Raw genomic sequence first — 12,128 nt, 5'->3', positions numbered from 1 at the left:
GTGGGGGCAAGATTTGGAGAAGTATTCATGAAGGACAGGGATCTGGGTCAGGAAGTCAGATGGGGTCCACCCCACAGGGCTTTTTGTTTTTTTCTTTTTTGAGATGGAGTCTTGCTCTTTTGCCCAGGCTGGAGTGCAGTGGCACAATCTGGGCTCACTGCAACATTCACCTAGTGGGTTCAAGTGATTCTCCTGCCTCAGCCTCCCAAGTAGCTGAGATTACAGGTGACTGCCACCACGCCCAGATGTTTTTTTTGTATTTTTTAGTAGAGACGGGGTTTCACCACGTTGGCCAGGCTGGTCTCAAACTCCTGACTTCAGGTGATCCACCAGCCTCGGCCTCCCAGAGTGCTGAGATTACAGGCATGAACCACTGCGCCTGGCCCCCACAAGGGCTTTGTACCACAGGGAGCTGTGCAGAAGCCCCCTGTGAGATCGGATGGGCCCACATTTCCTGGGTTCCTCTCATTGTGCAGGGGTGTGTGGTCTCCAGAAGGTCAGAATCAGTGTCTTACTGTTCAACCTGTCTCTCTCTTGGGTGACCATATTAGCCAGGGTTTGTCAGTATCATCTCAGGGCTGGGCGGATGCTTCAGGATCAGGACATAACTTACAGGTCCCAGAGCAAAATTAAAATATGAGGTTCCTTATTAGAAAAGGATTAAGGATTTCAGGATGGTGGCAGCAGAACATTCATCTGAGCTCGGCCCTTCCACACACTGGGATCTGTGTGACTGTACTGGTGACCCACCGATGAAGCTTGCCCTAGTGAGATGCTTGCTCTTCTGGAGCTCTGATATGTGGCAGAGTTGGAGACTCAGCCAACATAGGGCTCCCTCCACTTCCTGCTCACAGGAACCCTTTCCATTGCACAGGTAGAAGGACTGAGGCTCAGAAAGGAAAAGGGGTAGTGCCCAGTGTTTGCAGTAAAATGGAGGCTGCTTGTAGGAGAGGGGAGGGAAGATCCTGGCTGTTGCTGACCGGGTGGAGCCCTTGGCTACCTTGCAGGAGCACATGGCTGTCCACATGTGTGTGGGTCAGCACATGACACAGATGAGCATGGCTGCCTCAGCAGGGACTATCCCACTTTCACAGGTCAGGAAGCGGATGCGGTGCTGAAATGTTTCTCAGATGTCATCTGGAGCTCTGGGCTCTGCTTAGGACTCCAGTTTTCAAGGGATTGGTAGGAAATTGCAAGTGCATAGAGGAGGGAGAAGAGGCCCAAGAGGACTGACTTCCACTTTCTGAGCTGAGATAGTTGGGACTGCTTGGACTGAAGGAAGAGAAGACCTGGAATGGGGTCTAAGTCTGGGGAGGAAGACAGGACCTCAGGGAGGAAGCTGCAGGCTACAACATGGATTTCAGCCCACCCATATGTAGGAAAGTGCTCTGTAAGGGGCCTTCTGTCAGGAAATGGGCTGTCATGAGAGAGAGTGAGCTCATCATCGCAGGAGGTATGGAAGTGACTGCTGGAGGTTGGTCTCAAGTTAGGGATGCCAGAGAAAGGATGCCTATCCTGGGGGAAGGGTGCTTTCCAGGTGCCCTCTAATTTCAAGAGTATGCTCTGTCAGGACTAACTGGTAGGCTTAAAGGTTGGAAATAGGCGTATGAGTAGTCAGGCATGGTGGTAGGTGCCTGTAATCCTAGCTACTTGGGAGGCTGAGGTAGGAGAATCATTTGAACCTGGGAGGTGGAGGTTGCAGTGAGCCAAGATTGCACCACTGGTCTCCAGCCTGGGTGACAGAGCGAGACCCTATCTCAAATAAATAAATAAATAAATAGATAGATAGATAGATAGATAGGAAATAGGCATACGAATTCATTTTTTTAATGTATTCATTCATTTGAAAAATAGATTTTAACACACCTCCTTTGTGCTGACACTATGTTGGGTACTGAGTGAGGCCCTGCCCTTGCAGTGCTTAGAGTTGGGGTCTGGTGGGGTGGACAGGTATGAATGGAATAATCACAAATAAAGGTAAAATTACATCTTGGCAAGGGCCACGAATAGGGAGATTTGGCCCAGAGGGAGGAGTCAGGGAAACCTTGCAGGAGGAACTGACATGTGAATCAAGGCCCCAGGGAGTGGGGAAGAGCGTCAGGGGCCAAGGGTCAGTATGAACAGAGGCCCTGAGGCCCTAGGGGGACACTTGCTCCCCTAGCACTGAAAGGCCAGTCTGGAGCGGGAGCGGCAGGAGAGGAGTCCGGCAAGGGGCAGAGCAGGCCCTGGTGGGACAAGCCTGATGAGAGACGTGGGAGGGCATTATCTAGGGCTTAGAGTGGTGGAGGGCAGTGGCGGGAAGATAGCTGTGACTGGTGTGCAGAGAATGAGCCAGAGGAGAGCAGGGCGCCAGAAAGCAGCAGGAAGTTAGGCAGGGGTCCAGGAGTGATGGAGATGGTGGCCAGGACTAGGCGGTGGCTGAGAGATGGGGGCCAAAGTGGCAGTCCTTTCCCAGCAGAGCAAAGACTGTTTTCCTGATCAGGCCAAGGATCCCCAAGGGCTGGGGACCCCCTCCAGGGCTCTGTGGTCCCTCAGTAGTGTGGCCTCCCAGGGTGGATGCCCCACTCCAAGGATACATCCTGGGGCAGACCCCCAGCCTTCCTGTGGATTCCCCTGTACTGGGCTTTCTGACTCCTAGCTCAGTTCTCTCTGAGATTGCAGGGTTTGGTCCTTGACTTCCTGCTGGAGTAATAATAACAATAACAATAGCACTACTATGTATGAAGCATTTACTCAGTGCCAGGCGTCAGGCCAAGTCCTTTGCATGTGTTATCCTCACTGTAGCACAAGGAGGTGGGGTTGATTGTTAGCCCCATTTTGCAGGGGGAGGAAGCTGGAGCTCAGAGAAGCGAAGTCACCTGCCTGAAGTCACACAGAAGTCAATGTCCTATCTGGTAGTTTTTCTTTCCTCTCTATATGGCTCCCACTGCCAAGACAGTGAGCTGTGTGTGCCTCCCTGCCCCCTAGTTTGTTAGCTGGAATTTTGCTTAAACAAATAGTTGGTTCCTCTTCCTCCTTTGACTTCTTCATGCAAAAAAGCCTCTGCACTCCCTTCGTCCTCACCCCTAGGTGGACCCCCAGTGGAAGTCCTGATGTGGCACCCCCAGCTTCCCCCCACCAGGAAACTGTAACCTTGTTGAAAAGACCCAGGCTGGGAGTCTGAAATTGCAGGTCCTCCCTGACCTTGGCTTCTGACTCAGCATGTGACCCTGAGCCCCTGGGCCTCAGTCTCCCCCTGTGTTCACTGGGTCTGGTTGCCTGGGATAGCAGCCCAGTGTGGCTCTGTGTGTGGAGAAGGCCCTGTCTGCCCTGTTCTGTGGTCAGCCTCTTCCTCTCTGACAGCCCCTGTCCCTGGGAGTGGCTGTTTATTGGACCCCTCCTTCCTCTGGCTCCCGGGTAGGCCCCTCTTCCCCTTGGAAGCCCTCCCTCCAGGCTGTTTTCACACACACAGCCAGGGCCTCCTGGGGTGGGGCACAGAGCTGATGGCCTCATAAAGATCTTAGTGATAACTTGGTTTTTCAATCAGGTTTATGGCCTTAGAAGAGACAAGTTTCTGGGCTCAGCTTTCTGTTGGAAATAGGTTGCCTAAGAGAAGCTGGTGGGCACCAGGGCCAACTCTCAGGCACAGGCCCACTATGCCCCACTGCCAGCCTCTTGAAGCTCTCTCTGGATTGTAGTGCAAGGGCTTTGGACTGGGGGTACATTCCAGCGAAGCCTCAGTCTCGCTCTGTGACCCTGGACACGTTAACTCCCCTCTGAGTCCCTGCTTCCACCTCAGAATCCGGGGTGTTAATTCCTGCCCCGCTCACCTCCGGATTGGGACAGATGTGGGGGGCTCCTGTGAGGCATCTTTGCCCTCCAGAAACCTCTCTCCTTCCCACACCTTTCCTCTTCCCCTCTTGCCCCTCTAGGGGCTGGGGGCGCCACCTGCTGGCACTCCTGGGTACTGCTGGAGGACTCGCTGACCTGTAGTTGCCTTGTCTCAGTGAATGCCTGGATGTCACTGATTGTCCTAGGGAAACAGAGGTGTAGGGAAGGGTGGTAGTCCCCAGGACACAGACACTTAGGGAGCAGAGTGGATGCTAGAACCAGAGACCCAGGGTATAGATATCCTTATCAGAGGAGCACCATGTCTGACCCCCTATGCAGAGAAGACAGAACCCAGGAAAGGAAGGCTATACTGTAAGTCAACTGGCCAGGTGCAGTCTGGGACCCAGAAGCCCAAACTCCCCATTGAGATGCATTCCTGCAGCCTCTCAGGTGGATGAATAATTGGGGGCAGCACGGAGCAGGGGTGCGTGTGTGTACAGCATTCAGTCCATGGGCGACCATTGCAACCTCCACACTTGCCCCCTGCCTCCCTGCTGCCCCCTTTAGTCCATTGTCCATAGTGCACCTTGGTGACCTGGTCTCATCAGTCCCCTGTTTAAAATCCTGCAGTGTCTCCTACTGACCCTCAGGATAAAAGCCAGACTCCCTAGGGCCCACAAGGCCCTGAAGCCTGGCCGCTGACCACCTCGCCAATCTTCCACCCCACTCAGCCTGCTCTCTGCTCCAGCCATTCTTTTCTCTTTGTTGAAACACATCAACATCTCTCTGGCCTCCAAGCTTTTGCAGATGCTTTTCCCCCTGCCTCGATCACTGGTCCTGCTCCTGCACATGTGTGGCCTCACAGGCCTGTTCCTTCCCCAGAGAAGCCCTACTGTACCTAAACAAGAACTCCCAGAAGCCCTACTCACAGAAGCCCTACTGTACCTAAACAAGAAGCCCTACTGTACCTAAACAATCCACCCAGCGCATTCTCTCTGCCTTCATCACACTCACAATTTGCCATGATTAATTTGTGGTTTCCTGGGTGTTTGCTTGTGAACACCGTGAGGACAGGGCACACAGTAGGTCCCCAATTAATTTCTGTTCATGGATGGATGGTAGGAGGAACCGGGTGGCCTGGGTGTTAGAGTGAGAGGCCCCCACCCCCAGGCCTGCTATGTACCCTCAAGCAGGTTCTGGCGCTCTGTGGACCTTAGGAGCCAGTGCATCCAGTGAGGGTGAGGTCCCCACTCTTCTAGGGATCTGTGAGCCGTCTGCGTGTACCAGACGGGACACACTCCAGTGGCCCACGGTCCTGGGGCACTGAGAGGGAGGCCAGCAAGGCCCGTTCAGTGGGGAGAGGCTGAACGGTCAATGTCTCGAAGCCTTTATCTCCTGGGATCCTGGCAGGCCTCGGTGGCTATAGTCTGGCTAGCTAAGAGAGTCTAAGATGACTGTGTCAGCACCAGGGATATGTGTGCTGCTTCCTCATCACCCCCACCCCATCCTACAACCCTGCCTGGGGAGCCTGGAAGTGGGGGCAGAGCTGGGAGCGTGGGAGAGCCAGATGTGGTGGCCGCTGGCCTGCCTGAGTGAGGGCTGAGCAGCCTCCTGGGAATTCTCCCACTCAGATTCCCTTTCCGGTTCCCTCCCCCTGCCCCACTGCGAGCTGCAGCTTCCGGCTCTGACAAGCGTGGGTGGGAAGGGGGGGTCTTAGCACAGGGGTCTGCTCAGCCTGGCTCACTCCTCTGGGGAAGAGCATGGGCCTATGAGTCTAGACAGCAAGCCGAGGTTCCAGTCCCAGTCTGTGGCTGACACATCGCAAGGCGTTGCCCAAGTTTTTTTCCATCATTGGCGTCAGTCATAGCAGCTGTGAAATGAGCATGTCGGATGAGCTTCCCTCCAGCCCTGATGGTGGACTTCTGTGACACCTGAGGATCAGTCACCTTTTGTGGCACTTTCTTGTTCTGCTCTAGGACTTGACAAAATGCCTAGGGGCATGGTTTATTCAGGCCTCTCCATAACCCCGTGAGGTAGGTGCATGTGTTCCCATTTAACAGTTGAAGGAACTGAGGCTCAGGGAGCTCAGGCAATGTCATTGCCCATCGTCACACACCTGGGAAGTGGTGGAGCTGGGTTGAAGCTGCCAACATCAGAGTCCAGACATTTAATTCTTGAGTGTGCCACCGTGCTGTGGGGAGGGCAGTGTGGAACCCTACAGCCCAGAGCCCCCCCTCCCACTGCACCTCATCCAAGTCCACCTCAGGCAGGGCTCCTCACACTTCATCCTCTGCCCACCTACTCTCAGCCCAGCCTTCCCCAGGACAGCACTGTCCAAGGCTGGACTGGGCTCCCCAGATCTGGGCAGGTGTGAGGATGCTCATAGCTTGTCCTGTCCACAGTGGGGCTGGGGGCCACTCTGACCACCCCAGGGTAACAGCACTGCACTGCCCATGTGCCCCGTCCATTGTCTATTTCTTCAGAGTGCACACAGGGAAACCAAGGCCCAGAGAAGGGAGGGCTCGGCCCAGGAGACACTGTGTTGGAATGCTGCTCAAATGAGGGAACTCACCATTTCAGTAATAAGACTTCCAGGCAATGTACTAAGTCCTTCTTACAAACCTAAGAGGCTTATGAATCAGTCTTTGACTTATCTCCATTTTCCAGAGGAGGAAACCAAGGCCCAGGAGTTTCAGTGACTTGCCTAAGCTCATGTAGCTTGAAAATGGAGCAGCTGGGATTCGAACCCAACTCCATCTCTAGCTCTCCAACCTCCCCTCTCGATCATGACACTTTTGCCTCCATTGTCCTGCCCTTGGCGAGTGCCCTGGGGTGCTCCCTGTGGCTCTGCACCTCCCGCCCATATCTCAGTTGAGAGGAGGAGGAACAGTCCTGGTGCCCACCAAGGGTTAATGGTGGTAGGGGCTAAGTAATTCCAGATGGGCCTTAGGACGGCTGGGCTGGCCGGAAACTGGAGGCCGCCAGCTTCCCAGGGGAGCCACCGCCAACTGCCCCTCCCCTCTGTGCTGCATGTCTGGCCCCCAGCTATACCCCCGCCCTAGGGCACACCATCCTCCTCTCTCTTGCTAGAGTCCAGCTCTAAGGTAAATTGCAGGCAGAACATCCCAAGAGCCTGTTGCCCAGCAAGTCCATCCCTGCTATACACAGTTAGGGAAACCGAGACTCAGGTAGGACAGGGGACCTATTCAAGGCCTCCCAATAAGTCTGTGGCTAGGTCTTCTGACCCCCAGACTAGCTTCTTTTGGGACTAGGGGTTGGTGTGTCTTCTATGTCAGTAAAAGAAGTCCTTCAAAGCTTAGTTGATGATAGTATGGTTGACTGTGAGAGGATCGGAACTTCTAATTATTATTGGGCTTTTCCAAGTAAAGCTCTTCATGCAAAGAAGCGTAAGTTGGAGACTCTGAAATCTCAGTTGTCTGAGGGAAGCCAAAAGCATGCAAGCCTACAGAAAAGCATTGAAAAAGCTAAAATTGGCCGATATGAAACGGAAGAGCGAACCATGCTAGCAAAAGAACTTTCTTCACTTCGAGACCAAAGGGAACAGCTAAAGGCAGAAGTAGAAAAATACAAAGATTGTGACCCACAAGTCGTGGAAGAAATACGCCAAGCAAATAAAGTAGCCAAAGAAGCTGCTAACAGGTGGACTGATAACATATTTGCAATAAAATCTTGGGCCAAAAGAAAATTTGGGTTTGAAGAAAATAAAATTGATAAAACTTTTGGAATTCCAGAAGACTTTGACTACATAGACTAAAATATTTCATGGCGGTGAAGGATGTAAATTTTAAACTATTATGTAAATAAGTGTACTGAATTGTCATTTGCCTGTAACTATATGTAGACTTTTGTTAATGTTAAATAAAGTGCAAAATGCAAAAAAAAAAAAAAAAAAAAAAATAGGTCCTCTGTGGCTGTCTTGGCCACAGAGGTTCAGCCAAGGCTTCAGAGGTGAATGGCCCAGGCAGATGCTAGGAGGAGAGTTGTACATTTCTGACGGAGTCTTTGGGCACAAGAAATCCCTGTGCTTGTGCCCTGTGGGATCTTTTCACATTCCCTATGACCCTGCTGCCACAAAGACCTGGCCAGGCCCCCTCTCTTGGGTACTCTTATCGTCCCCACCCCGTGGCGGGGAGCCAGTCTGAAAACACTTCTTTTTCCGTGTGGTCCAGGCCAGATTCTCTGCTGGGCAATCCCTATTGGGACTAGACCAAGAAATGATTGCAAGATAGATGATTGTGGTTGGCATGGAATTCCAGCTCAGGCAAATGCCCTGCTCTGTGAACATGGGCCTGGGGGAATCTGAGGAGGAAGGACTTAGCAGTGCAGAGGGGAGAGTGGAAGGAGGGCAGAGGCGCCTCTACCTGTGTCACCTGGGACACCTTTCTTCACCCTCTGGGATTCAGTTCTCCATATGCACAGTAGTGGGAGCAGGGATGGCGAGCCCACAGTATATGCCCTTCTGAAATAATGCCCTTTGCCATCCGCGGGCTAGGAGTCTGTAAATGAAGATGTCCTTGATCTGAGAAGCCCAAGGTGGAAGAAGAGACCCAGCCCGGGGCACTGGAGGAGTCTTGGCAAACCCTGGTGGGAAAGGAGAGCCAGAGAATGGAAATGGAACAAAACAGATACTTGAAATTATCTTGTTGAGTGACTGAAGGAAAGAGCCACAGGGGGAACCTAGGAAGAAAGCAGGGCTGGGGGCTCATCTACACTGGAATCGGGGAGTCTTGGGTGGGGGTCAGATGAATTGTGTCCCTTCTATCATGTGACTCATGAGATCTAGTTCTGCCCCAGCTCTGCCATTGCTGTGTGCGCTTGGAAAGCTTATTTTGCTCCTCTGGGACTCAGTGTCCCCTTCTATAAAATGGGGTAAATAATCCTCTCCTTGCACCCAAGGGGCTTTGAGATTCAAAAAGGAATATGTCTGTCAATATCCGGATATATCCAATCTGTGCTGGGTGACCTTGACCAAATCACATTCTCTCTCTGTGCCAATTCACCCCTGGGCCTTGGTTTTTCCTTCTGAAAAATGACTGATCAGCTTGGAGGATCTTTCCATCTCTTCCATGCCACCTCTTCTCAGCAGTGCTCTCTGATTCTCTCAGGCCTCCATTAGGAGTCCCTCTAAATGCACTCTCAGCTTTCTGTCTGCCCACCGGGTACCTGCTTGCCCACTGAATGTCTCACTCACTAGCCTGGGTGCTTGAGGTCAGGACCATGTCTTACTACTGTGTCCTGGCACTCAGTACAGTATTGGAAGGTAATAAGTGCTCAGTATGCTTGCTCAATGAATGAATGTTGACTGAATCAACCACAGAGATGATCAGAATCTCCTTTATAGATGGGGAAACCGAGGCACTGAGAAATGACTCTCCCCTGGGTGTCATGAAAAGGGGAGGCCACCACCCAAGATGGGCATTGGGCAAGTGGGGCCCAGGCCACTCTTTGATAAAAGTGACTCAGCTACTGGTGGCTGGCGTGGGCTGTGGAATTTCTAAGCATCCCCTCACATCCTGAGAGAACGGGCGACGAGAGGGAGGCAAGCAGAGGGAAAAGAAGAAAAACAAGAAACTTGGGGGAAAAGAAAGAGAGGGGAAAAAAACTGAAATTGAAAACAGACGCACGCGTTCACCCTCCCTGCCCCACTGCCCCCCTTCTCCCCAGCTGGGCCAATCAGAAGCCACCCTGCAGCCTTTCCCCCAAAGTGGCGAGGGGGAGGGGGCGGGCGGGAAAGCCCACGGTGGTGTGAGTTTCTGGGGCTGCCAGCAACCAGCAGTGACCGCCCGCCCTATCTGGGACCCAGGATCGCTCTGTGAGCAACTTGGAGCCAGAGAGGAGATCAACGAGGAGGAGGAGAGAGCCAGCCCCTCAGCCCAGCTGCCCAGCAGCAGCCTGTGCCCGCCCTGCCCAACACAGACAGCCAGACTCAGGGCGGCCCCTCTGGCAGCTCTGCTCCTCCTGGAGGATGCTTGGGGAGTGAGGCGAAGCTGGGCTGCTCCTCACCCCTGCAGCAGCCCTCTCCCTCCGTCCCTTCCTTCTCCTGAGCCTTCAGGAGCCTGCAACGGTCCTGCCTGTCCTTCTACCCAGCTATTACACACTCTGGAACCAGCAGTCTTTCTGATAACGGGGAGACAGCAGTAAGGAGGACTTCCTGGAGGGGGTGACTGTCCAGAGCCTGGAACTGTGCCCACACCAGAAGCCATCGGCAGCAAGGTAAGTGCTGGGAGGGGTGGGAACCCTAGCCCCATGCCCTGTCCCTTTGCCCTAGCCTGTGTCTCTTTGAGTAGGTAAAACAAATGGAATATATTTTGAAGAAAACCGGATGAGAGGAGACTGGGAGACTGTGGGTGATGTCAGGGCTGGAGGAGCCAGTTCTCTCCTTTCCCCTGCTCTGGGGTGAGGGGCCTCCACCTCATCATCCCTGCTGCTCCTGCCTTCATAAAACAATCCCCAGGGGTTTCTGAGTGCTGAGTGGGGGCCTCCAAATCACAGCACAGTCAATGGGGGGGTTGGCAGGAGAGGGGAATTGGGAGAAGATAGGCAGGTACACCGAAAGCAGGGGACGAGGACCGCAGGACCCACTCCGCAGTTCCAGTTCTCCAGTTCGTGGCCCAAGCTGTGTTTCTAAGAGTCAGTCTGGCTTTAGGCCAGTCAGCCGCCAGGCAACCTTTGGAGATTTAAATGGATTTGCAAATTTTCTAGATTCCTAAGATATCCTTCTAAACCCCCAGCAGCTAGAAAAGTTTGAGGGCTAGGAAAGTTTGAGGGCGATGGGGGGCCATGGCAACCCCCTAGTGGTCATGCTGCTGGGGCTGGGGTCTGGGGTCTGGGACCTGGCCATCAGATCTGGGGACTCCTCTGTGAAGTAGGGGTCAGCCACTGGCCATTTCCTTTGGCCCCAGGCAGCTGCTCAGACCTCCTCTTTGTCTCCCTCCTTCTGGACTCTACCCCTTCTCCATGCCATTCTAAAGCATAAATCTGATCACACCACCTCCTGCCCAGGATCCGCCTGTGGCTCCCCAGTGCCTGGAGAAAATCCCAGCTCCAAACAGAGGCTGCCACTGATTGATACTTACTGCACGCCGCGACTGCGCTGAGTGCTTTATGAGGCTGATATCATGTCATGCTCACCAGCAACCCCAGAGGCAGCGACTGTTTTTACCTCCACTTTATACATGAGGAAACTGAGGCTCACGCGGCACATAACTAGCCACACATCTAGAAAGTGGTACAGCCTGGAGAGGTTGGAAACTGCTTGTGCCCCATTACTCCAAACTTGGGCCTTTTGTTCCCTCCAGTCAGATCCCAGCATTCCCAGAAGGAATGTGTACTATCCTGCTTGTGGGCATTTGCCCCCCTCTTTTCTCCCTTCCTGGAATGCCCTTCCTCAACACTTTTCTTTCAGGGGTATTCTGTACTCCACCTCTTCCAGGCAGCCTTCCCAGGTTCTTCCTATCTTCCAAGTGCTAGCCATGCATTTTGTGCTGAAGCCCTGCCACTTGGCCCTCTCCTGTGAGTGATCTGTTTGTGTTTTGTTTGTTCATCGGAGATTGTTCAGGCCCCAGCAGTCAGACCTGAGGCTGCACTTTCTGCTGGGGAAAGGTTTTACCATCCTGTGCTCTGCCCCCAGTGCCCAGCCCTGGGTAGGCAGTGGGGCTGAGACGTCCTGGTGAAAGGGAAGAGGAGCTCACTGAAGACCTGCTCCCAAGTGTGAGACTAGACCAGCCCCCCAGCCTTCGCTTCAGGTGCCCCTGCAGGACATCGTGTGGCTCCTCCAGGTGGCATTTCTCCATTGCAAGCAGGGAGGAGTATCTCTGCTTCCCTCTGTGACCCCCTGAGAGCACAGAGGCCTCTAGTGACAAGTTCTGAAGTCATGCAGTCCACCACCGAGACTGTATGTTCCTGAATGCTGTGAATTCAGGGTCCAAGCAGGAGACCCTGAATTCACAGCATTCAGGACCATACAGTCACAGTGGTCCCTGTCCCTGAACACCTAGCCCATGCAGGCATAGAGCCTGGCACCTCCCACACCTTGGAATCCTCATGGCAAGTTTTTGAAATCAGTGTTATGATCTCCTTGTAGATGAGGAAGCTGAGGTCTGGAGAGGTCAGGTGACTCTGCCAGGGCCACACAGTGGGTTGAGGTGGTGTTTAGGCTGAAGTCATTCTGGCCCTAAAGGGGCCTTGTGCTCCCTGGGAAGCTCCCAGTCAGAGGGAAGAATCTCCATCCTCCTGCAGAGCCTGCTCCTGGCTTCAGCACCTTCCCCAGCAAAAGTGCAGCCTCAGGTCTGACTGAT

The 12,128-nt window shown here is 53.4% G+C and overlaps 2 protein-coding genes across 3 annotated transcripts in view; both read left to right on the top strand.

Annotated features, from left to right (window-relative positions):
• Window positions 1-1,422: 1,422 nt before the first annotated feature.
• Window positions 1,423-7,676, top strand: LOC100406781 (meiotic nuclear division protein 1 homolog). Its single transcript, XM_078365970.1, has 6 exons — window positions 1,423-1,453; window positions 2,162-2,228; window positions 3,070-3,127; window positions 3,343-3,396; window positions 5,070-5,162; window positions 7,067-7,676. The coding sequence occupies exons 1-6, from the start codon at window positions 1,423-1,425 to the stop codon at window positions 7,583-7,585; spliced, it is 822 nt and encodes a 273-aa protein (XP_078222096.1). The 3' UTR covers window positions 7,586-7,676.
• Window positions 7,677-9,605: 1,929 nt separating this feature from the next.
• Window positions 9,606-12,128, top strand: part of PDGFRB (platelet derived growth factor receptor beta) — a 43,019-nt gene continuing 40,496 nt past the window's right edge. For both annotated transcript variants that reach the window (XM_035288402.3, XM_035288403.3), the window contains exon 1: window positions 9,606-10,044. The gene's annotated coding sequence lies outside the window, so the exon portion shown is untranslated. The remainder of the gene's footprint in view (window positions 10,045-12,128) is intronic.

Source organism: Callithrix jacchus, chromosome 2, assembly GCF_049354715.1.
Source record: "Callithrix jacchus isolate 240 chromosome 2, calJac240_pri, whole genome shotgun sequence".
Lineage (NCBI taxonomy): Eukaryota > Metazoa > Chordata > Mammalia > Primates > Cebidae > Callithrix > Callithrix jacchus.
This window is presented reverse-complemented; position numbering and strand designations above follow the sequence as displayed.